Source organism: Myotis brandtii, unplaced genomic scaffold (genome assembly GCF_000412655.1).
Source record: "Myotis brandtii unplaced genomic scaffold, ASM41265v1 scaffold144, whole genome shotgun sequence".
Classification (NCBI taxonomy): domain Eukaryota; kingdom Metazoa; phylum Chordata; class Mammalia; order Chiroptera; family Vespertilionidae; genus Myotis; species Myotis brandtii.
In genome coordinates this window covers 6,024,474-6,050,415 of record NW_005355159.1, presented here as the reverse complement: position 1 = coordinate 6,050,415, position 25,942 = coordinate 6,024,474, and the positions used below count along the sequence as shown (strand labels likewise).

At 47.0% G+C, this 25,942-nt stretch overlaps 1 protein-coding gene across 2 annotated transcripts in view; it reads right to left on the bottom strand.

The window, feature by feature from the left end:
* MYO1E (myosin IE) overlaps window positions 1-25,942 on the bottom strand; it is a 183,312-nt gene that overhangs the window by 13,971 nt on the left and 143,399 nt on the right. For both annotated transcript variants that reach the window (XM_005861123.2, XM_005861122.2), the window contains exons 18-26: window positions 25,114-25,212; window positions 18,521-18,665; window positions 14,751-14,865; window positions 14,376-14,545; window positions 12,406-12,551; window positions 5,946-6,092; window positions 4,304-4,461; window positions 4,066-4,158; window positions 1,438-1,639 (exon numbers count right to left, since the gene is read on the bottom strand). In XM_005861123.2, the coding sequence (XP_005861185.1) occupies window positions 1,438-1,639; window positions 4,066-4,158; window positions 4,304-4,461; window positions 5,946-6,092; window positions 12,406-12,551; window positions 14,376-14,545; window positions 14,751-14,865; window positions 18,521-18,665; window positions 25,114-25,212 (1,275 nt within the window). The remainder of the gene's footprint in view (window positions 1-1,437; window positions 1,640-4,065; window positions 4,159-4,303; window positions 4,462-5,945; window positions 6,093-12,405; window positions 12,552-14,375; window positions 14,546-14,750; window positions 14,866-18,520; window positions 18,666-25,113; window positions 25,213-25,942) is intronic.

The window sequence follows — 25,942 nt, the reverse complement described above, 5'->3', positions numbered from 1 at the left end:
CACCACCACCACCACCACCACCACCACCACCACCACCACCACCACCACCACCACCACCACCACCACCACCACCACCACCACCACCACCACCACCACCACCACCACCACCACCACCACCACCACCACCACCACCACCACCACCACCACCACCACCACCACCACCACCACCACCACCACCACCACCACCACCACCACCACCACCACCACCACCATCACCATCACCACCACCATCACCACCACCATCACCATCACCATCACATCAAACTAAGTTGGCTGAGCAGTTTGCTACATGCCTAGTACCATAGGAGGCACTTTGTGTATAATTTCTAGTCCTCTCAACAACTCTGCAAGCTTGGTGGTATTACATCCGTATACAGATGAGGAAAAAGCTCAGAGACCACCACCATCACCACCACCATCACCATCACCATCACATCAAACTAAGTTGGCTGAGCAGTTTGCTACATGCCTAGTACCAGGCTAGGCACTTTGTGTATAATTTCTAGTCCTCTCAACAACTCTGCAAGCTTGGTGGTATTACATCCGTATACAGATGAGGAAAATAAAGCTCAGAGAGGAGAAGCAGAAAGTCCAATGTTAGATAAGCAATAGGGGCTGAAACAGGATCCTCATCCTTCTCTGGTATTTGACAATACCCCTCTACAGTATTTCCGCCTGGTGCTTTCCGTCCATCCTGTGCTCCTTACATCCTCGGGCAGCTCATCTTTGGGCTACTGGAACGTTGTTGGTTTACTGGTTCCGCTATCTACCTCCTGGTAGAGTTCACTCACTTGTCCTGCAATTGGCCTAACCCCCTTTCCACACCGATAACTCTTGGAATATCTGCACCAAGCATGTCAAACTCAAAGGCTAACATGGGCCCAATAAACAAGGCATGCGGCCCATGGGCCGTGAGTTTGACATGCTTGATTTACACAGTTTCAGGAATCTTCCCTTCCTCAGGTACAAAGCCTGGCTTTCTTTTTACTATTCTTCATTTTTTATTCTAGAAAGGCAGGAAGGCTGTCATTTTAAAGCCCTGAAGAGGTGATTCACAAACAAACTTCTACTTCTCATGGAATTCTGGAGTGTTATTCTCAATATTCCTGACGACTCTTTGAGCGATCATATTTATGCAACTGCAGGCACAGACATAAACCAAAACCCCATTGTTCCCCAACCATGCCGGAGAGCAGAAACGGTTATGGAGTAATTGAATCTCGGGGCCGAAAGGGATCCCTCTTCTGATGTTTCTAAGACACGCCCTCTCTGGAGAATGAGTTGTGTGCCATGAAGTTGGTTGTACTTTTAGAAATGCCAACCAAGGCCCGCATGGTGTTGGGTCCTGGGGGACAATGTGTGGGTGGAACCTGTGAACCTTTGTGTGACTGATGGAGAGGAGGTGCTGGCCTCACCCACAAAAGGCGGGAATCTTACCCTGCCACACCCTGGTCTGGGACCTTGAGGAAATCCAAGCTCTCCGGCATCTGGGACGTGCGGTCTGAGCCCGTGGACTGCTGTCGGGGCAGGGGTGGGCGGGCCATGGAGGTGTACAGGCTTTTCTGATTGGACCGCTGGTTTCCAGGAGCATGCGGGTGTGGCACAAACTGGTTTTTGATGACTCCATTCTGATGGTATCCTAGAAAGAGGACAAAAATCAACCTTCAATTTTACGATCCTTTGCCAAAAGTCTCTCCAAATTCCTCCCATTTATTAACCAAGAGCAACTTACTTAACATTGCCAGGCCTCAGTTTCCCCATCTGAAAAGATGGAGGGCATAACCGCTAACATAGTGTGAGGAACAGTGCTAACACATTGCAAACTGCCCAGCAAGCGCCTGGAACACGGCAGACACTCGCGCATGCTTGTGAAATTTGACAGCAGAATCACCAGACGTCCAGGGTTTCAAAGCCCACAGTCAAGAAAAGGTAAGCTTAAAACTACCTCTTGAGGGAGGCAGGCACTTTCTTGGGTCTGAGAACAATTATGAGGTTACGATTCAAGCCTCCTGACAGGCAACTATTTAAACATTGGAAACCTATTTTCAAAGGCTCAGTCTTGGGTGTCCTTGCAGGAGCCCGTTGGGAGAGGTGGAGGGAGCACCCCACACAGGCAGGGGAAATGTGGCTGCTGCTGGGGTCGATCCGGATAGAGCAGGCTCCCTTAGCCACACACCTGCTCCTAGTCAAGATCACATTATCTGGTGAGTAAGGGATGACGGTGATGGGCATCATCAGTCCCTGCGAGGTGTGAAGAAGCCCTCAGCTCCTCTCCATTGGCAGATCGGGGCAACAGCGAAGAAGAACAAGACTCCTCAAGGCACACTTTATGAACCCACCATGACGCCCTTCCCACTGCACTAAGGGAGGGACTCTTTGGTACTGGCAGGAGGATCTCATCTAAGAGGGACTAGGGGGTCAGACTTGGCTCTGCCTCTCACAGCTGTGTTGACCTTGAGCAAGATAAATGCGCCTTTAGAGTGTCAATTTCTTCATGAAAGAAACAAGGAGCTTGGTGAGAGCCAACTGCTGCCAAGGTTGCCAAGGATAGGAGAGGGGCACGCAGAGCGGGGTGAGCTCTAGGCCTCGATGCTCACAAGGGGCAGGGGCAGGGGTGGGGCTCTCCATGCTGCTTATAACCCACTCACCTGCCATAAATTCAGAAATTAGGAACAAGCGTTTAGAAATGTTCATAGCAGTGTCATGGGCATATTTCACATCTGTTAAATCTAATAAGAAACTTTGGTGTATCATGTTGAATGCTTTTAAAATTCCATTCTTCTAGTAGTCTTTATTTTACCTTAAAGAAATATGGTTTGTGGTGGAATTGAAATTAAGAAAAGAGCAACAACAACCCAGGTCCTTCACTGCAGATCATGTGACAAGGGCCAAGCTAAGAGATTCAGGCCCAACTGCCTCATGTTACGGATGAAGAAACTGTCATAGAGAGAGGTTGGGTGCCATGCTCAAGGTCAGATACTTGGCCTGAGGTGACCTGGGCCAACCTAGCTGAGGCCAGCCCTAGTTTCCAGGTGGTCTGGCCAGGATTTTGCACGGGGACTGGCCCATTTAGTAACACAGCACCACATTGGTTCTCTTGGATGGCTTTGTGCTTGGATTTTCTTCAAGGATAAAGGCAGAGGGGAGGAGAGACAGCTGGGCCAGGCAGGACGGGACTCCAAGAGGAGAGAATCAGTTTCTCACTGACAGGCACAGTGTCCATATTTTTAGCGCAGGAAACAAAAGAAATGCTTTTTACTGCTCATCTCAGACACTGGGCTAATAGATGACCCGTTCAGGCCTAGAACCCCAAACTTATTCACATCAAACATTCTAGGGGCAGTTTTATTATTAACTGAATTTTGTGAGTGAGGGAAAAACATTTTTGCCAATTTTGAGAGTGCTCTTCAAACACTAAACAGATTACGGAGGGCAAAAAGCCTTACTAAATTTGGGTTTGGAGTTCATTGACCTGCATATTATATTTTTACCATAAAAATGAGAAATATGAAACATAAGGTCTAAACATTTTCTTTGTATTAAAAATTTTTTTCTATCAATTTTGTATCTCAGATATTACTTTATTTTTGGGAGCCGTTCTCCTAGAGCCTATCTGACTAAGAATAAACATTTTCAACTTGTCATTAAGCTGTAAACTTGTTGCAAAATATTGTCGTGGGTGAGGATGGTGAGGTTATACCTGGCAAAATCCTGTTTCCATAAAGGCATCATCCTGCACCTTCGAGGCCGACAGCATCCTGGCCGCCAAGGACAAGGAGCCCCTTCTCTCTCACGGAAGGAGGGAGCCTTTCCTAAGGGAGTGACTGGCGCCGGGCAATGCAATCCCGGCCGTTCACTCGGCAGAGTTCGGTCTGAGCAGCTCGCACTTCCCTGCATTTCAGGGTCCCAAGCAGCGCCGGGGTGTTGTGAGTACACCTGGCGCTGAACCGGCTCAGGGCTGTCTAATGATGTGCATGTATCTGCTAATGGGTATCTTCCCAACTATGTTTGACAAGTTATGGGTTCAGGTTAACGGTCCCAGTCCATGGCACTTGCTTGGCTTACCTGGCGGGGGAGGGGCAGCTCTCATCGGGTAGTTGGCATTGTGAGTCTGACTGGAATAACCTCTGCTTTGGGTGGTGTTCCTCCTGGTGGGACCTGAAATAAGCAAGCACCTATCATGAGCACTGGGTGAGAAGGAAGACTGTGCGGGGCAGAGGAGGGGAGGGCCGGGCAGGGGAGGGAGGGCGGGGCGGGGGAGCCGGGAGCCCAGCCCCAGGTCCCCGGGGCCGCAGACACTTACGGGAGTTCTTGGGCAGCCCGGGTCCGATGCTGACCTGCAGCACTTTGTTGCTGGGCTTGAGGATGGCCAGGTCCCCGAAGCCTTGGTGGAACTGCACCTGCCGGGAGCCCCCGGCGCTCCAGGGGCCCCAGTTCTCTTTTTTCAATTTGAGTTCAAGCCTGCGACAAGCATATGGGTTGGAGTTAAGACAGAAGGAAGCAGAGAGAGAATGCAGCTCACCCACCCCAGCATGGAGTTCGACGCTGGGCCAACCTGATGTAAAACAAGGCAGGACCAGGATTTGCAAACCAGCACAGGGCCCGGGGGTGAGTCGAGTCTGACAGCCATGGTTTGGCACAAGAGTGAGCCAGAGGCAGAGCATCCGGGGCCCAGCACCTGTGAGACACCAGGTGGTGAGGCAGGTGCCAATGTCTCTGCAGGTGGACTCAGGTGGGACCGCCGGGGGACAGGAGGAAGGGGACAATTTCCAGGCCACACCTGCTGTGGTGCGCCCTTGTGCCTCTCTCCCTTTTCCCTGGTCTGTTTGTGGAGGACTGGGAGCTGCCAGGCACACGTTAGCCTGTGTCTTCCTGAGCGTAGAATGCGGTTATTATTGACCTAAGTTCTAGTCCTTCACCATGACCCCACCCCAGGCAGAGAAAAAGACAGCGCTCAGCAACCCAAATCCCAATAGCAGGGAGGTTTCCTCACAACTGCAACCCCCCGAGCCAGTTTTTATTTTTCATATTGCCTACTAGTGTATGCTTACACAGTTCCATTCCATATTCTGCTTTTTAAAAACCCTATTTTTCATGTTGTTGGACCAAAAAAATCATAATTTTAAGTAGCTGCCTATTATTCTATTGAGTGGCTTGGCTCTTCATAGTCTCCCTTTCTTGTTATTCCCTTATTACAAATTCCCAGAAAAAATAACTGCCCCTGGTACGAACAGCCAAATGGTTGCTTGGAAAAGCAGCAAAGAATCCATACAATTACCAGTATCTATTTCAATGCAACCACAGCAGCATCAATCATGGTAAGTTTCCCTCGTCATGGAATTAAGGCTTTACTTTGGAATTCTTGTGGGTAATAAGAGAGATCTCCGTGTTATAGATGGAGATTTAAGAAGAAGAAAAGCCACTCTCACCTGACAAACAGGAGCTCAGAAGCTTGCCGTGTACCAGGGTCTGGCCCACGGGACCATGTTGTTCAAGCAAAGGCAGGCGAGCCAGGACCCAAGGCGCTGGCCATCTCAGCCCACTAGTCCCCCGTGCCCCACCCAGAGGTGTTATGCATGGATTTTGGGAACTTAAGCTCCCACTCTGTTCACTTTCTCTTTCTTCCAGTCTTACTCTGCTCTGGCTGCTCTGCTAAATAAAGTATTCTTTTATTGGTAATATAAAAAAAAACTGCCTTTTCCTGCCTCATTTTGGTGACCTTTGTCCAAATGACAAAATACACTCTTTGGTGAAGTCATTGTTTCACAGAAACACAAAAGTGACCTTTTCAAAGTCCATGACAGCCACTGGACTGTAATCTGCAGCCCTGCGTTTGGGAGGGGGGGAGGAGAAGCTAAGGCAGCCAGGGCGGAAGCCGCCAGAGCCCTCCCCTCCTCTCAGCCTGGACCTGGGCAGTGAGCTCAGGGCCCCAGGTCCCAACTTACGTGTTGCTAAATTTCAGAGGTAGTTGTTTCTGGGTTTTTTCCTCATAACGCTTTGCTAAGAGGCTTAAGAATTCAGTTTTGAAGACGGATTCAAGCAAACTGTCATACTCTTGCTCGTGAAGAATAAAAATGTCATATTGCATCGTACTGCAGAGATTAGAAAGAAAAGAAAAGTTGCACTTTTGTTTACCCATCCTTTTTTCACTCGTTTTTTAAAATTCTGTGAGACGGCACTCAGTTTCTAGCCTTTCTTCCTGTGAGGGCGAATCTTTACAACAAAACACAACAAGGAGTTACATAATGGAGTCACTGAAATCTGCTTCGGGAGGAAGTTTACAGCCCACCCACCGCATCCACAGAAGCACCTCTCCCACGTCACTGCTAAAAGCAGAACTTCAAGAACGATTTAGTCTTTTAAAAAAATCCATTAGTCTTTTTTAAAAATCCATTTTCAAATTCCATTTCTATGTTCTTACGATCGTGTAAATCCAGAATGTGACTGAGTAGAATGGGCTGACAAGGAACCATTCCACATAAGGCCCAAGTTAGCAGGACTGATGACATGGTTGCAGCTACTGTAATAAATCCTAATGTGAAGAATTGTAAGCTCAGTTATCAAAAGGGAAGCCGACATCCTGGGCTTCGAATGCACTCCTTATTAGGAGCCTTTGGGTACTCGGTGCTCAGCTAACGTGTGCCAGGTGCTGCTGAAGGCGCACACCCCCTGCAGGGCAGAGACACACCGGCCAGGTGTGCGACAGCAGCAAGCACGAGCATCACGTGCCACCTGATGCATTCCGTGGCGCAGGGAAAGCACACCTTTTCGGGAAATGCACGTTTGGAAAGGGTACAGTTGGGGACAAACATGCCAAGTCCCTTGGAATTAATGAAATGGAGCCCGAGCATCCTAGCACAAGCGCGAGAGACTGCTGAGTGAGGAAGGGAGTGCGCGAAATGGGGAAAGAGTGAAAACAGGAAGCACCACTTTCTGGCGTGTGGGGTGAGGTATGACACTCCTGTTGAGCTGGCTGGACTCAAAGCATTCTTTGACCTGTCCAGACGTGTCTGTTTGTCCGGCTGTACTGTAGGCGGGACTGATTATTCAGCGGGGCTAAATGAGCCCAACATAAGTAATCCTGAGGAGTTTAATGTGCTTAGATTTATTACCATAAAGAAAAAAAAAAGGCAAGAAGGCCAAAACTTCAAGGTCAATTATCAGCATGAGTCTGGAAACGAGAAGAGATGGTTTGGACCAGGGGTGGGCAAACTTTTTGACTCGAGGGCCACAATGGGTTCTTAAACTGGACCGGAGGGCCGGAACAAAAGCATGGATGGAGTGTTTGTGTGAACTAATATAAATTCAAAGTAAACATCATTACATAAAAGGGTACGGTCTTTTTTTTTTTTAGTTTTATTCATTTCAAACGGGCCGGATACGGCCCGCGGGCCGTAGTTTGCCCACGGCTGGTTTGGACACTTTGACTTCAACCATCAAATTCAAAACCCCTCCCTTCCATGACCCAGGCTTAGGAGTTGGTGAGTCCATCCTTGTCCAGGCCAGAGTTCCAGCCCATTCCTTTCTCCTCAGCCCATGCTCCTAGATCTGGAAACAAAGCTTTTACATTTATTTATTCTTAAAAAAAAAAAATCAGACTTATCTTTGGATTTCGCCCTTGTCTTATTCATGTGCTCAAGCTGCAATTCCTTGCAGATGTCTGCACCCCGTGCTGAAAGCTCCCTCCCCGGTCTAGTCCCTGCTTTGGCTTTCTGCTTGTTTTTATCCCCTCATCTTTGTGGCTTATTGTGGTATTGCTGACAACACTAGAAAATCTTGTTTTACTCCCTGAACCAGTATCTTCTTCAAAAAATGTTAGTTACAAAACACTGAGTAAAGTCTTAAAGGCATTTCCCCCCCTTAAAGCCGAAAAGGCAATGTGCTGAGATGGCCCTGCCTTTATAAAAATTGTTCCTGATTATGAAATAAATAATCCTGTTAGCAACCTGGAAAGTACCGAGGTAAATCCAGGAGAAAACAGACCTTCTCCAGAGCTCCACCCTCAGGGAAACCAGTGGCACCAGGCTGGGAATCTATGCGTTTCTCTGAGAAAGTGCAGGGATACGTTGTATGAGGCCTCATCACAGACCTCCCAGGAGAACGCCACCCGGCCACCTGGCTGCAGGTGCAAAGGCTCCTTCCTGTCTTTAAACACCAGGCCTGCCCTGGGCATCCCTCTCCGAACACTTCTAACCTGGGGCACATGTTTACTCAGGTGTCTGCTCCTCCTTCCAGAGTGGGAGGGGCTCCCTGAGGCGGTGACTATGTCTCATTCACCTTCGAATCCAGGGCTGAACACAAGGTAGGTGGTCAGTTCCAAATGCCGATGACTTCTAGGTTCCCAACGCTCACAGGCCATGACGAGTCACAACAAGATTTCACAGTACGGCTTCAGGTCAGCCGAGCAGGTGGTGAAGCGGGCTGCTCTGACCACCAGAGGCTTGGGCAATTGGGCAACGAAACATCTGGGCAAGAATGTTGTGACCAAAGAAGCTGGCACCTCTGTCTACAGCCCCTCTCACAGGCTGCTTTGCCCATCACATACAAAGACGGGCAGCCATGTGGCTTTTTGGTCTTAGGCATGATCACCTAGGGCAGTGGTTGGCAAACTGCGGCTCACGAGCCACATGCGGCTCTTTGGCCCCTTGAGTGTGGCTCTTCCACAAAATACCACGTGTGGGTGTGCACGTACAGTTTGATTGAAACTTCGTGGCCCATGCGCATAAGTCGGATTTTGTGGAAGAGCCACACTCAAGGGGTCAAAGAGCCGAATGTGGCTCGCGAGCCACAGTTTGCCGACCACTGACCTATGGGAATGAGAAGGACTACTGAAGCTTCATCAGACAGAGTCCCCAAATATGAGACTTTATGGTACCAATTTCATTGCCTAAAAACAGGAAAGCAAAGAGCATAGGCTATGACACCTTGTGGCCACCCTTTCAGCAAATTGAGCTTTTCAAATAGGAGTGAGGCCAGGTCAGTACTTGGACAGGAAGCAGCTCTGGAAGGATTCTTCCAAAACTGATGCTTGGCCTGTCAGCAGACTCCAGGCCTCGAAAATCTGACGTCTCAACTAAATATTGATGTGCCATCTCCCCACACTCTCCCCAGGTCTTCAGGGAAGGTGGAAGCCAGCATCAGTGGTCCCGTCTAACGTCTCTTAGATGAGGATTTTCCTGTTCACATTACCCTAGAGTCCCTTGGACAGCTGTAGTGTTAGTCTCTCCCAGCTACTGGGCCAATCCTATTTTTTTCTGGTAAGTTAAAAAATTTCAATTATAACTCGACCAGGTATATTTCAGCATATTTATAAAAGGTAAAGAAAAGACTTCTAAAATATGATGTCTATTGGATTAGAAAAAAACTGTTGACTATGGAAAATCTTAAATATATAGAGAGTAGAATGAACCTCCACATGTCAAGTGTAAACAATAACCAATCCACAATCATATCTGCACTCCCACTCCCCCCACTTCCACACACAAGCCAGGCTACTCTAGAGCAAAGTGTAAACATCATATTACTTTATCCTTAAATATTTCAGTGTGAATCTCTAGAAGACAAAGCCTCGTTAAATAAAAATAATCACAATACCATTATCACGCCTAAAGAAAGGAACAATAAATCCTTCCTCTCAAATATTTAGTCATGTTCACATTTCCCAAACGGTCTCATAATTGTTTGTGAATGGTGGTTTGTTTGAACAGGGAGCCGAGGGCCCGTTTTGCTTTGACAGTGATTATGTTATAACAGACAGAGAGGGGCTGAAAGACCAAATGTGTGGGACACTTTGATGGTCTTAACTAGAAGTCAATAGGAGGTCCTTCCAGCCAGTAGTCACACAGTCAGCCTCATAAAGTCTTCAAAACACACATACACGTTATAACATGTTTTTCCTGAGGTGCAAGACACTGTTAAAATCGTTCTCTATATTGAAATATTTTGAACACACCACACACACACGTTTGGTGGTCTGATAACCACAATCAATTTCTACTCTGGGTTTGATTCTATACACACCATCCCCATCTGTTCACTGTACTCCTAACTTGGTTTAGGTGGCTGGTTAGCCCAATGAAGGAAGGAAACCAGGGGACAGTATTAATCTTGGTGAACGTGAGGTTCAGTGACTACAACATGCAGAAATCACAAGCCATAATGACTCAAGCTCTTTCTTTTCCCCATCGTGTCAGGACAACTTTCAGGCTAAATACCTCATTTTATTACCGCCTCTAGCAAGGGAAGGCCACAAGGAAGCACGTGTCCAGACCATGACTGCTAAAGAGGAAGCGGGAAAAGAAGCTGGTGTTACCAGGAGACACTGTATTCCCAGATGCTGACAGAAAGACAACAAAAGACAGAAGGAAAACATTTGAGTGTGAATATCCGACATCTTGATAAGCCTCAAGGACTTGATCAACAAGATAGTGTCAAAGTGTGTGATACAAATGTAGGCCTGATTTCTTTATGGTCAAGTCCCCCTCGAATGCTTTGAAGACAGAGCTGGGCGATAATAATGGGAAGAACAGTAATCACTCTCCGCCTAACGAGCACAGAGCACATGTTAGGCCCGGAGCCGGCCTTGCTGCAGCTAACCCAGCTCAGCTCCGGGATGGCTGGTCCCCACGCCAGAAAAGAGAAGCTTCCGTTGGGTTCCTTCGAACACCAAGAGCAGCTCAGCCTCAGGGCCCAGCGAGCCAGGAAGAGTGCAGCTCAGGTTGTGACACAGCCGACGAGCCCAAAGCTCAGGAAGACCTGAAAGCCAGACAGCGTCTGCAGCTCTTCCTTGAAATTCATGGCACCAAGACCCATCCAAGGTGGGGCCTCCCAAAGGCTGCTGAGGGACCCCTCTGCTTAGAGCAGCGGTTCTCAACCTGTGGGTCGCGATCCCTTTGGGGGTTGAACGACCCTTTCACAGGGGTCGCCTAAGACCATTGGAAAACACATATATAATTACATATTGTTTTTGTGATTAATCACTATGCTTTAATTGTGTTCAATTTGTAACAATGAAATTGGGGGTCACCACAACATGACGAACTGTATTAAAAGGTCGCGGCTTTAGGAAGGTTGAGAACCACTGGCTTAGAGGGTTTACCACATCCCGAGTCAAAATGCTTCACACGCTTAACCTCACTGCACCACCTGGTCCTTTGTTGGGAACATTGGGAGCAGACAGAATCAGGAGCCACAGGGACACAGGCAAGAATGGACACGGCTTGAAATCTGCTTTGGATTATCTCCCTGGAGCCAGGACCTCCAGCCTGGACGGTCAGATGCCTGAGCACGCAAACCCCTGCTTTCTCCCAGAGCAGTAGTTTTGTTCTGTGTGGAATAAGGGTTCAGAGATGTGCCAACTCCAGAAAGACATGTTCGCAAGCAACTGGAACGTCGCTGCTTTTGAGGCAATGGCAGCCCCCAAAGGTCGCCCTGGCAGAGGCACCAGGATCCTCAGAAGGGCTCCCAGATGCAACTCCAGGAGGAAGCTACTGGGCTCAAAGGGGCCCTTCTTCCTCTTCTTAGCCTCTGTGGACGCGGAGGGCCTCCTCTTACCAGAGGGAGCTTGACCAGGGAGTTCTTAGCATGGGATTTGGGAAGTCTCCCTCTGCCAAGCAAAGGCAGAGTGCTGACAGGAGGAGCCAGGGCCCTGCCTGTGAACTTGGAGGTGAGCGGAGTGACTGGCAATGACCCCAGGCTACAGCTCATGGCGGCCAATCTGTATTCCCTCCCTTGCAAGAACAGGCAGGAAGGGCCTTGAGGAGCTCAAAGAAGCTTCCTTTCCTGGCCAGTCAGAGGGCACAGCAAGCTATGCAGCGGTTCTCAACCTGTGGGTCGCGACCCCTGAAAATACATCCTGCATATCAGATATTTACATTATGATTCATAGCAGTAGCAAAATTACAGTTATGAAGTAGCAACAAAAATAATTTTATGGTTGGGGGTCACCATAACATGAGGAACTGTATTAAAGGGTCGCAGCATTAGGAAGGTTGAGAACCACTGCGTGAAACCAATGCTGATGGCCACCTCTGCCTGGGCCTTGCTGGTGAAACAGGTAGGTGCTCCTCGTGGGTGAGGTGGGCTTGGGGATGGACTCTGGGCCCGTGGCCCAACTTCAGTAAGGGCAATTATACCACTTCACATATTTCTCATGTTTGATGGGAGAAAAGGGTCTGAGTGTCTCCTGATGAGAGAAGCTAACAGTGCGTGACTTTTTCTTGGTGTTGCATCCTGTCACATCAGGACCCCTGGGACCAAGGAAGGCCAGGTACACTGAGGGAAGACGAGGAGACTGTTCTCTTCATCCCGATGGCGACGCCGGGGGACTTGACAGGCCTTTCATCGGCTGTATGTGGACCAGCAATGGCAATAGTGAGGAGGCACGGGGCACCCCTTGCCACTCACCTGAGGGACACGGACAAGATCCTCTCCATCTCGATTCTCCGCTTCAGCACTTCCTTCACTTGGCCTTTGTCTGGGCCCTGTTTGACCTTTTCTCGGCCAATTAGGTACAAGCACTTCGGAGTAAGAATCAAGTCGCGCTTTATGCCCTGGAAGGAGAGGTGCTTTCAGAAGGGGGATAGGCACGCTAGAGTGACAGCTGTCCACAGAGTGGACACCTGCTACCCCATGAAGGGAAGCTGCCTTGGGTAGCGAATGGGAACACTATTAATAATTATTAGGCTGACATATATGACATTAATGGTACCTGACTCTCTCTGACTCACAAAAATGGCAAACTCACCTGGACCCACCTAAGGTGGATAACAGGTATAAAGGGACAGCTGTGGGCAAACCAACACATATGGTGGCCCTGCTAGTTATCTGCTACAGACATTTCTCAAACAGGGATCCCTCAAGTGTCTGCATATGTTTTTTTGAGTCCATGGACATTTTTACTTTTGAAAATGAATAAATTTTGTCCTAATTGGTTTGGCTCAGTGGATAGAGCATCGGCCTGTGGACTGAAGGGTCCCGGGTTCGATTCCAGTCAAGAGCACATGCCTGGGTTGTGAGCTCAATCCCCAGTAGGGGACTTGCAGGAGGTGGCTGGACAATGATTCTCTCATCATTGATGTTTCTATCTCTCTCTCCCTCTCCCTTCCCCTCTGAAATCAATAAAAATATATAAAAAAGAAAATGGATAAATTTTCATTTCAATGATAATCTTTAAAAATACAATATGAGGCCCTGGCTGGGTAGCTCAGTTGGTTAGAGCATCGTCCTGATACGCTAAGGTTGACGGTCAGTCTCCAGCCAGGGCACAAACAAGAAGCAATCAATGAATGCATCAATACGTCGAACAACAAATCAATGGTTTTTTCCCTCTCTCTCTCTCTAAAGATTCAATAAAAACATTTTTTAAATCAAATATGAACAGACTTCGGAATATGTGGGCCACTGACCACCTTATACCCAAACACCGCTGAGAGACACACGCACTCAAGCTTGCTCTCATGCTGGCCACCGGAACAGCTGGTGCCACACTCGGGGTGTAAGAAATGATTTGGTTTCAGCAAAACAACATCATTCTTCTTATTAGTACTGTTATTTATTTCATTTTTTTCCTGGCCGAAAACCAAATAAATAAATAAAAAAAGCTCTTAATGGATCATGAGCTATGGTGGCTTCAGATTTCACTTTTAGGGCCAAGGTTTTACTAGGCAAAAGGAAGTACCTAAGGGAATAGGTTAAAAGTGCCTAAGGGACTAGGTTAAACCTTCAGCGGTCCCTCTAGTGGCCCCGAGAAAACCTTGCTAGTCATTCCCTGGGGGAAGATGAGTAAGAGCACCGCAATACTGCCCAATATTCTGAATTTTGGGGCCCAATGATTCCATTCCTATTAATTTTCTCTAAAAGCATCAGCAGATAGATGCATAAAGATATGCATAAAAGGATGCTCACTGTACCTTTTTTTAATGACAGTAAAAAAAAAAGAATAGATTAATGAGAAATTGGTTAAAAATGTAGTATCTGATGAATGGAATATTATGCAGCTAAACAAAATATTCTATATTGATACGTCTATAATATGGAAAGTTCTCCCTGGCATATTTAAAAAACAAACAAACAAAAACAAAACAAAAAAAATAAACCAGCATGTAATGTAGATCTCAATTTTATAAAACAAAATATTCAGAAATATGTCTGTATAAAAAAGTTCTAAAGGATATACACAAAATGTTAACACTGTTTCTGGATATAGGTAGCTATTTTTCTTTTGGCTTCTCTATATTTTCTAAATTTTTCTACAATGAGCATGTTCTGTTTTGGTAATAAGAAAAGCAAAATGATGAGTTAGTTTTACAACTAAGGGATCCGCTTGGTGACTCTGGGAGTTGGGGGGGGGGGAGGGGCGGGCAGCCAGTGTGTACCTTGAACCTCCTGTCGTACTTGGTCACTGTGTCTGCGAAATCGATCTTCTCTCTCTTGCCCACGAACTGCTGGAGCTCTGGGTGCTCCTCCATCCCGATGTAATCCCCGATGAAGTTCCTGTTGATGCTGTTTCTCCTCCTCTCCTTCTTGTTCAGCAGGAGGTCTGAGGCTGCAAGTCCATGAAGGCAGAGAAGGGAGGAGGGTCAGGCCCCCGGAAAAAGGAGGGAAACAGTCACACAGACAAACTCTGAAGGGATGCAAGATTTTTCACACACAACATATGACATGCAAAGAACAAGAACTTGTAACTGTCATCTAAGCTCAAACTTATTCTTGAGGTTTGTCAAACGCACGAAACAAACTGACGGAAATACCTTCTTCCCTCATTTGGACGTATTTCTTCCGGGCCGCGAACTTCCTCCAGGATTTCTGTATCACTCGAGCATAGCCATCATACTTTCTCTCTCTCATTTCCTCTAGAAGAAATAGCTGTGAACGTAAAGAAGACAAATGGGAGCCAGTTCAGAAGACCTGAGCATCACTTTCGTTTGGTTATATTAGGGACACTTGGTTTAGTCCACACCACACGTGGCTAGCAACTCCTCACACTCGGGCACAAAGGTGAAGAAATGACTGGTAGGGGATGTTGTTTAACTTTTATCTACACATATTTTTCTCTTTTAACAATAATAACAACAACAACAAAAAAGGAAAATAGTTGGATCTAGAAGACAAATGGGAGCCAGTTCAGAAGACCTGAGCATCACTTTCGTTTGGTTATATTAGGGACACTTGGTTTAGTCCACACCACACGTGGCTAGCAACTCCTCACACTCGGGCACAAAGGTGAAGAAATGACTGGTAGGGGATGTTGTTTAACTTTTATCTACACATATTTTTTCTTTTAAAAACAACAACAAAAAAGGAAAATAGTTGGATCTGAGTGTATCCAGTGGGACCTTAATAATGGTATCTGCTCATAATCTCTGTGAGAGTCAAATGAATGCTTCAGAATTTCTCCACTTATTCCCCACCTCGATCCAAAGAGGATCCAATGAGTTGGTGGGGGCTGCTGGTTAGTGTTGCAGACAGTCTCTTAACAGAACGTCCTGGCTTTACCAGGAGCCGAGTTTGTGCTGCTGCGGAAGGAGGACTGCCCTGCGCTCAGTTCCATGGAAGTGTAGGGAGTTCTCCCAGGAGCCCCGGGACCGAGGGCAGTCACCATGGTGATGAGAGCAGGACTGACGATGTGCTGGCTGGAACCTGGATTCACCAGGAGGGACCGAGGCTGTTTTGTTTAAGGGCCCATATCAGATACTGGCAGGTATGAGACTCAGGCCATTTTAACAATGAATACTGACTGTTGTCCCACTCAGTGGAGCTCTGGAATAATGAAGACGATAACAATGAGCTGGGATGTACGCGTGCCTGCTGTGGGTCAGGGGTCATTCTAGATGCTTTACATGCTGTTTTTTCATTCAACCCCCAACAACTGCACGAGCATTCTAGATGCTTTACATGCTGTTTTTTCATTCAACCCAACAACTGCACGAGCACCCATTCCTATGATCTCCATTTGACAGATGAGGACACTGGAACTCAGACTGGGTGGGGCTGGAAAGTGCACCACAGGCCCTCAGGCTCTGCCCGGCTCGGCCTCCCTTTGACACAGAGTCCATCTCTACAAATCTGCATTTGTTCCACTCATAAAACTGTGGGAAACTTTTGCATTCACCTAGGAAGTGGTTCATGTGACTCTCTAGGAAAAATAATAAAATGCGCCAATAAAAACCCAAAGTAAAAGAGGATGCACGATCATTGCAAAAGTGTTCCAGAAGTAAACAGCATACTTGGTTTGAAGGCAGCTGGGCTTGATTTGTTGTCTCTGTTTATCTGGGTCTAACGCAGGAGCCACCACATCTACCCCCTCCTGTCACTCAACTTCCCCTCCCCACAGCCCCAGCTGTGCAACAACAACATCTCAAAGGAAAACTACCAAGGGCGGGGCACTTCACCGCAGCTTACAGGGCCACGTACAGCAGGCAGAGAAGCATATTCCAAAAACAAAAGGCCTCCATGGTTTCGCATGGACAGAACGTCTACAACGCTGGCCTGCGGTTGCCTGTTGTAGGAATATTCGTTGGTGTTTCTTATCTTGTGTGTTGGGTTTTTGTGTAAGTCTTGATTTCTTCTTTCCCAGAACTATTCTGGGAGCGCCAGAGAAAATACACCGTGACTCAGAAAGGATGGGGAGGCAACCAATTCCCAACTTCCTATAGACTATTTCAAAGATCAGCTGGGTTTTAGGCTCTTTTCAAAGGCCGTGTGGGCTCGAAGTCAGGGAAGTTGAAGAAAAAGAGAGAAAGAAAACAAAAACAGAAACCCCCAATCGCAGACACATGTAACAAATAAGCAAAACCAAACCCTGTGGTGCCTGATGGCTCATGTGGGTTCTTAAAACAAATGGGTTATTTCGTATATTCAGCACATTCACTGTACAAGTCAAGGCAAAAAAATCACAAAGTGGATTTTTAAAAACCAGTATTTTGTACAAGCATTTGCTATGTCAGGGCTAACCGTGGGCGGGTGAGTGGTGGGGAGGAGAGAGTGGTGGTGATGGGATATTGTGTGTGCGTGCGTGCGCGTGAAAAGATGGCAAAAGAAGAGTCAAGTGGTGATAATAAAGCAATTGGGAGGAAGACAAGGAAAAGAAAAACCAAAAATAAATCTTGATTTTGGAACGAAAACCCCAAAGCTCCACTGAATCAGGAAAAAAAAGTATGCAAAATATTAAGGCTGTTTTAATTATATGTGAAAATTTAACAAGCGGAAAAAGGAAAAGCGGGCATGAGCCGACAGAGGGGTTCCGCATTGCACCGATCCATCACCCCGTCCCGTTTTAGAAAGAACAGGAACTGCTCTGTGGGTTGCTTAATGGTGCATGACACAACATTTTCATCTTATATTTGGAAATGAAGTCGCTGTGAAGCTACAAATAACTCAGAGTGGAAAATGCTACCACAAACTTTTCATAAAAGGGCTCTATTGATGGGTGCCATTTATTTATTTAATACCTTTATGGTTCATAAAGCCATTCACTCACAGCTCTTATCATCTGTGGGTGTCAGGCTGATCCTATGGGGCAGGCAGAACAGCAGCCATGGCCCCTCTTCCAAAGAGGAAGAAAACGCGCCGCCAGGCCAGCATCTGACTGAAGTCAAGGGTTGCCATTGTTACCAACACTGCAAGTTCTCGTGTTCTCAACGCTGCAACTTTCCCCTCGACTGAATGATTAATTTTGCCAAGTTCACCGCAGCCCCCTGAAAAGCAGTCTTGTGACTGTTACAGGCACCTCAAGAAATGTTGATGCCAAACCTGGTTAGTTCCAGCAGGTTCTCCAGTGTAAAAGCAACACTCCATTCCACAGCCCAGAGCTCACTGGGCAGAACGGAGGGGCTCTGCTCAACTGAGAATCTCTTATGGCTGCTCACTGGGCTCACAGTGACCACACCCGCACCAGGAAGGATAAAGAAGTGTGTGAATTGCAAAACTGTTTGAATTCCTTACAGGCAAATATTGAATTTCTATAGACCCTGAGATTTCCCCTCCTATCTATTCGTCCCCTCACCGTCCTGTCCAGGCTCTCTCCTGGTCTTCAAGAGGCAGTCTGGGGATTCTCATCCCCAAGCCCTGCTCCGCCTTCAAGGAGGAAGCCTGGGCCTGTTTGCTGTCAACCCAGGTGAGGAGGTGGGTTTAGCTAAGCCTCTGTGGTGGGACAAAGAAGCCCCTTTTGGCTCAGACACTGTTGGACACGATAAACCACGAGTGGGCACCTGCCACGAGCTGCTTTCTATGTGAGGCTCTGAGGACACAACGGCATACAGAGCAGGCAAGAGTCCTGGCCTCAGGCAGATGCCCATCTAGGACAGGAGAGAGACACCAAGTAAGAAAAGAAACTGGGCCATGATGGTAATTTTCTGTACATGCTGAGCGCTCTGAAGGTTACGAGGGAGCAGGGGTGTGGGAATGAGCCATGCTTAGATTGGGAGCGGAGGAAAACCTTTGGGGAGACTACGTTGAGGCAAGATCCCAAGGACGAGAAAAGGAAGCCAGCCGTGCTGTGGGAGGGTCGGCGCGCACTCACAGACTCGGGCGCTTTGATGAACACTTTGCTCCTCCCGAGCTGGAACTGGTCGCTGTCCATGTTGACGGACTGCAGCAGGTGGAGGACACCTTGCTTCTCGTCTCCTCTCCACGAGGGCCAGGTGGCTTTGGTCAGAATGGCATACCTGTGAGGATAATCGGGAGAGAGGGATCAGGCCCGGACTGCACGGCCCCCCAGAGGCACCTGGTGTTGCTGGGTCCAGGTGATCCATTCACCACCGTTTAAGGCTTAGGGGTGGATCTCGACAGCTGCAAAGTCCACTGGGTCTGGGATGCGTCCTCCTCCCTCCCCCTCTGGCCATTTTCATGATAACACCCTGTTGAAAATCTACTTTTCCTCCCTTCCTTCCTTCCTTCCTTCCTTCCTTCCTTCCTTCCTTCCTTCCTTCCTTCCTTCCTTTACTGTGCCCGCCCGCCCTTCCTCCCTCCCTCCCTTCCTTCCTTTTTAAAATATATTTCTTTATTGATTTCAGAGAGGAAGGGAGAGGGGGAGAGAGATAGAAACATCAATGATGAGATCAATGATTTTTGATTGGCTGCCTCCTGCAAGCCCCCTACTGGGGATCGAGCCTGCAACCCGGGCATGTGCCCTTGACCGGAATCAAACCTGGGACCCTTCAGTCTGCAGGCCGACGCTCTATCCACTGAGCCATACAGGCTGGGGCTACTTTGCCTTTCTATCACTGTCTCAAGACAGCATTGCTGAAGGTCACCAATGGTACTCCTCGGGCACAATCAAATGGTCTTTTCTCAACACTGATTTCCCCTGATTTCTTCAGAGCACCTAACAGTTGCTGCGGAGTTTTACAAAGTGCCCTCCCTGTAAGCAGCTGCTATTGTTATGATGTGCCAACTGTCATCTTTGGAGGTCTGTGCCTCTGAGGCACCAGGCTAGTCTCCAGGCTCCTCTCTGCTCTCCCTTCGGCTCCCATGTTCCTGGGAGGATGGCCTCTTCTTCGTGCACACGCAGCCATCTCCTCCTCAGAGCCTCTGCCCTTGCTGTCCCCCCACCAGGCGTGCTGTGCTCCAAACTCCTCCCATGGCCGCTCCTGCTCAGGGCGACTTCCCTTCAGTGACACTTGCAGAGAGGCCTTTCAGGACGACCCACGCAAAAGCACTGCCTTGCTACTTCTCTCAGATAAAACCTTTTTCTTTCAGACCATGCATCATCATTTGGAATTACATTCATGCTTGTGCTTATCTGGTTAATGTATGCCTCCTCCGCGAGGACCAGAGCTCCATGAGTGGGTGCCCCCGTGTGTGGCTCAGGCTGCACATCCGGCACCTCCCAGCGTGCCTGGCCCTCAGCAGTGATGCTAACATGAATGGCTCACAGGGGGAGGTCTCTGTGGGCCAGGTGCTGTTCTTGGTACTTAAATGTATGATTTCATTTTATTCTTTAGCAACCTGATCAGGTCGGTCTTTCCACTTTGCAGAGTAGGAAACGGGCAAATAGAGACTCATCAAGGCTGCTTAGTAGTAAGTGTCAGAGCTGGGATTTGAACCCCAACCCGTTTCTTTACTCAAGGCACTACATATAAACCACAGATTGGCCGATGTGTAAGCACTTCTTTTAAAGAGTTATACCCTTCTACATGTGTCTATGTTAGAAACATTAGACAGCCATACACGAGAGGCTGCCATAATAGAGGAGAGAGAAGCACATTACAGGATGTCAAATACAGAAGGTACCAAAGACTTGAGGTGGAAAGAAGGAGGATGGAAGGAGAAATCAGGAGCATACAGGTGAGAAGGTGGCGGTGTGGTCTCTAGGCAGGATATCTAGAGTACAGCCAGTGGACGAGCCCCAGGCCTCTAGGAGCCAGTCCTTCCTCTGTCCCGAGAAGCGGCTACAGGATCATACTGATCTGTGGCACCCAAGGGAGAAGGGAATCTTGGCAAGAAGAGTGCCTGCCTTCAGGATCCAGGGCTCCCTAAGAGGACAGACCAGGAATTATCACACCCTTAGAGCCAGCTGATAGGGAATAAGGTGACTCTAGGGACCCTCTCTGCTCCGCCCAAATATTCACATCGTGCTGAGAGTGTCATAAATTTCCTGAGAAGCAAATCCTCCTATTCCATATTAAAGACAAAAAGCTTATAAATGAGAATGCCTTGTTAAAGCCACGCATGAGCACAAATACATTTCATATGTGGTGTAATGAAGTCAATTAAACAAACGAAGCCACATAGAAATGACTGATAGCAGAGCCTTTCTAGATGCCACGGGGGGGCCTGGTAGAAAAGAGGCAAAGTACCCCAAGTCTAAATGGCCGAGGGAGAGAAGCCCATGCCGAGGACAGGTGAGAAAGAAAAAAAACAAAACAGACCTCCAAGACGACAAGTTTCTAAGTGCAATTTTGCCTGGACTGTCAAATAAAAAGTATAAACTAAAGTGTCTTTATTGTGCAATTGCAAATAGATAGCTCCCTGCAATTCACATTTCCCCCTATTAAAGTGATGCTATATCTCCCGTTTGATTTTTTATAGTAAGGAACTCGTTTTGCAGAGACTTTCTCTCCTTTTTCCCAGCAAGGCCTCCTAAGAGTTTGGGTCTGGGTAAGACATGACTATACCCCGAACCACTGTGCCGGGCCCCTTTGCTTTTATGATGCAGCCTCCTCATTTCCTTTTCTTTCACTGGAGAGACCAGGGCATGCAATTCTTGTACAATTGTTCTTACTAAGTAAGTACACCCAGCTCACTTGTTTATTCCAGGATACACCATAGGAACAGGTGTACATGGCAGTGGTGCATGCACTGCCGAATTGGCGCCTGTGATAACATTGGGAGAGATGAGCATAACGGCTTATACTCCTCCTATCAAGTATTTCCAGTTTAAGACTCAAATATGCCAACATTTCATTTCAAGGCCTTTGCACCAGCTGTCCTATCTGCCTGGAATTCTCTTCCTGCCCTTAGAGATGGGCAGGCTCCTTGTTCTCTCTCAGATGACCAGCCCAATGTTTTCTCCACAGAGGAAACACAGCCCCGACCCCAGGGACCTCTAGCCGCTGGCACTTGGGGTTAAGAGAGTTTCTGACTCCCCAAGGACACAACAATCCTGGCAGCCCGCGGGAGGCTCTCCACACCTCACGCTTTCCTGAGCTTCTCTTCCTTCTTCTCTCTTGCCCATGACATGGAATGCCGCTGCTCATAAGCATCCTTTTTCCAAACCCACATTCCGAGGGGCTGGGTCAAGGTCACGGGTAGTATGTATATGGTGCTATAAGATAAAGTTTGCAGATCTCTTACATTTCTACCACATTTTTCTTCCTAAGACTCAGAATCCACATTTAGGCTTATTTCTTCCAAAATGTTTTCTAAGAATTTATAAATACTTTCCCAAACTGAGACTCAAAGTGCCTGCCATTTCTCACAGTTTTTTTTAAAAAAGTATTTTATTGATTTTTACAGCGAGGAAGGGAGAGGGATAGAAAGTTAGAAACATCGATGAGAGAGGAACATCGATCAGCTGCCTCCTGCACACCCCCCACTGAGGATATGCCCGTAACCAAGGTACATGCCCTTGACTGGAATCGAACCCGGGACCCTTCAGTCCGCAGGCCGACGCTCTATCCACTGAGTCAAACCGGTCAGGGCTCACAGTTTTTTTTAAAAAAAAAATGTTTTTATTGATTTCAGAGAGGAAGGGAGAGGGAGAGAGAGAGATAGAAACATCAACGATGAGAGAGAATCATTGATTCGCTGTCTCCTGCACACCTCACACTGGGGATCAAACTCACAACCTGGGCATGTGCCCTGACTAGGAATCAAACCATGAGCCGTGACCTCCTGGTTCCTAAGTTGATGCTCAACCACTGAGCCACACTGGCAGGCTTTTATTTTGTTTTTTAAATATATTTTTTATTGTTGATAGTATTACAGCTTTTCAACACTTTCTAAAGGCACGAGAGTTGTATTAAACAAGTGGTAAACAGGAATCTTCCCTCTACTGCTTAAAACAGAGAAGGATTTATTTCCAGAGCACATGGCCCAGTGGTGGGAAAATTAAGGCATTACTAGCCTCCAATTCTCAGTCAAGTGGGCTATATTTGATAAATATAAAGAATTTTCTTCCCTAGCAAGATAATGAACACACACAGAAAGCCCCTGTTTCCTATTGATTTTTTGGAGAAATTGTATAAGAGTTTATTTGAGCCAAACTGACGACATATGCTGGGGAGCAAGACCTCAAATGCTCCCGTTTCCTCTTTTTTAAGCTGTAGGTGGTGTCTGAACCACTGGCCTGTTTAGACCTGTGGGCTTCCTTCCCAGGAGAGTGTATCATGCATGCACATGTGGATAGTTGTGCTGGGTATTAACACATTCTTTCCCTTCAGTTGCTTTCTGTTTCTCAGTGGGCAGCCTTTCTGTGGACACCTAGAAAATAACTCTAAACACAAAGCCTTTTCTGTCAGCCATGGAGAGAGTGACGGTATGAGATGGCTCACAGAGGATCACATGTTGAGTCAGTCACTGGCAGACTCTGTTATGACCAGGATCCCAAGACTCACACATCAAATGGAAAACTGCATTGTCTCTGCCCATTGACATATATGGCCTTCTTTTTTGAGTGGGAGACTAAGAATGTACTTTTTATTGAAAAATAAATTTCCTCCCAAAATTTATCATCCTCCTAGTCTTCTCAAATCACATGAAGTATGAAGTCTGCTTTTCACAAGACAGGGCTGTCCATTTGTCTCTTCTATTGGAAAAGCCCACAGCAGAAGAGCTAAGAAGGGAGGCACCTAGGATAGAATCATCTCAATGTCTACTCTGTGTCTACTCTGGGTTCATGAAGCCAGCATGGCGCCTGAGAGAGGGCGGGATATTATAACCAAGGAAGTCATGTCACAGCTCGCTTCAGGAGCTGCTGCAAACAGTAATACAGCCTGCTCAGGGCACCCCAGGCATTCCTGTGAGGACAGCGTGGATTTCCTGCTGGTCCCAGTGCTGCGAGCTCACAGCATTGCTTATGGAAGTCAGGTTCGCTGGCTTGTTTGTTTGTTTTTAAATATTATGGAAGAAAGGAGGTCTTTCAAAATTGGTTTCTCAAAAAAAAAAAAATATCAAGGTTAGATGCTTAAAATATTTTATCATTTTTTCAACAGTAATGCCAATCAGAGAGAATTTCCAAGGATCAGAGAGTTTTTAAGTACAGGAAAAATATTGGGGAATAAAATTATAAATGTTTTGGAATTATTATGGCAGGCTTTTCTGAATTAGGGAAAGATGGAGGAAACACTTTTCATTCACTATTTTCTGCATTTAGTTGTTTTCTCTTAATTGGAAAAGGGTATTTTGTAAAAATGCAGTTTTGCAAAAATGTAAATGATTATATAAGCTATGGTTCTTAACTGGCTCTACCCCCCCACCCCCACCCTGGAACATTAGGTAATTGTCTGGATATATTTTTGGTTGTCACAACTCGGGGGGAGGGGCGGGTACACTACTGGCATCTAGTGGGTAGAGGCCAAGGAGGTTGCTAAACATCCTACAATGCACAGGATGGCCTCACAATGAAGACTCCTCCAGCCCAAATGTCCATAGCTGAGGCTGAGAAACTTCAGCCAAAGCTAGTGTTACCGATCTGGTTAAAAAGTCTTTGGTAATCAACATCTCGGCTGTTTGTCAGCAAAGGGATGCTGCTATAACAATGCAAGAGCTCTACAAATTTATTTTATCAGCTTCCTACACACTTCCTTTCATACTTGTGAGCTCTGCTCACACAATAGGTGGAGTGGCCCCTTTAATTTATAGAGACGTGAGGGTGAATTTATTCCTAGGCTAATCCACCACCAAAATTATCAAAAACTTGAATGTGAGACGACAGAGCCAATGAGGCTTTATTGTATGAAATGATCTACCTTTTAGCTAAGCCTCTCCTGACCTCCCACACCGATGACCTGCACAGATGACCGGTAGGGCAGCCATCCCAACCTCACGGCACAGGAAACAACAGCCTCGAAGGAAAAGTTACTTTGTTAGATGTACTGGATTTCAAACACAACTAAGCTCTACTTCAGCCTGATACCCTTTGGTACATGAAGTTTGAATTAGAAAATGTCTTTCACCCAGCCGGTGTGGCTCAGTGGTTGAGCATCGACCTATGAACCAGGAGGTCACGGTTTGATTCCAGGTCTGGGCACACGCCCAGGTTGCAGGCGGATTCTCCCTCATCATTGATGTTTCTCTCTCTCTCTCCCTCTCCCTTCCTCTCTGAAATAAAAAATATACATATTTAAAAACAAAACAAAACAGAAAACCCACATTACGCTAACTGAAAGACGCCGGACACAAAGGACACATGCTGTACGACTCTATTTACATGCAGTGCCCAGAACAGGCAAATCTACAGGGACAGAAAGCAGTGTCTCCTAATTGGGGGTTGACGACTAGGGAACTGGGACTTCTTTTTGGGGTGATGAAGATGTTCTAAAGTTAATTGTGGTGACGAAGACACAACTCTATATAGTAAAAGCCAGTGAACTGTATACTTTAAGTGGGTGAGTTGCACGATATGTGAATTATATCTCAATAAACCTATTTAAAACAGTCACAGTTCGTTACCTTTGCAGGAATTTTCTGAAGATGCGCCGATAGGCATAACCAGCTCTTCTCACTCGGATGTTTTCTTTCAGACCCAGGTACTCTACTTGGTGCTTTACCCTGTAAAGGAGACAGTGGGGAAAGGGCATCACTGAATAATTCTGTCACCCGCTCTCCTACCCACCAGCCCCACCACCCCCACATCTCAGATGCAGGGAAACATACTAAAAAGACGACAGCTTACAGTGTTCAAGTCTGAGCTGACCCTCAGGCTATAGAATATTAATTTAAAAATATTTTGTTATGAATTACAGAAGAGACATTACCTATCTATTTTAAAAGACGGTAAGGCAAAAAGCCATATACCTATCACACAGATTGTGAACAAAAATATCTGTTTTTCAAAAGACGAAAGGAAAGAACTTGAATTAAATGCCACTAGAGCTGTCTTTGTTATCAACCTTAAGTTTGATAGTGACTCTACAGGTAGTGAGATTACCCTTCTAGGTTTTTTAAATATGAGGCCAGATAGGGCATATAAAACTATTAATTTCAAATGTCTAAGTTAAAAATGTTCTAAAAAGTACGTAAGTTATACTTTTAGTTCCGTTTTGTAATAGCGAAGCCCTGGCAGTGTATTTTGGGAGACGGGTGCAGGGCAGTACTAGGTGGATGCTTTGACACAGGGGTCTCCACACCAGAGAGAGGCCCCGTGCCCGTCTCTGCACCTGGCGTCTGCTTCAGTGGCCCGGTGTCTGGGTGGTGCAGGAGCATGGGAACTGTGACCCCTCCCGCCCCAAAGAGCAAAGTGTCCTGGAGGCCGAGGGACACATCCTGGACACTAGCTTCT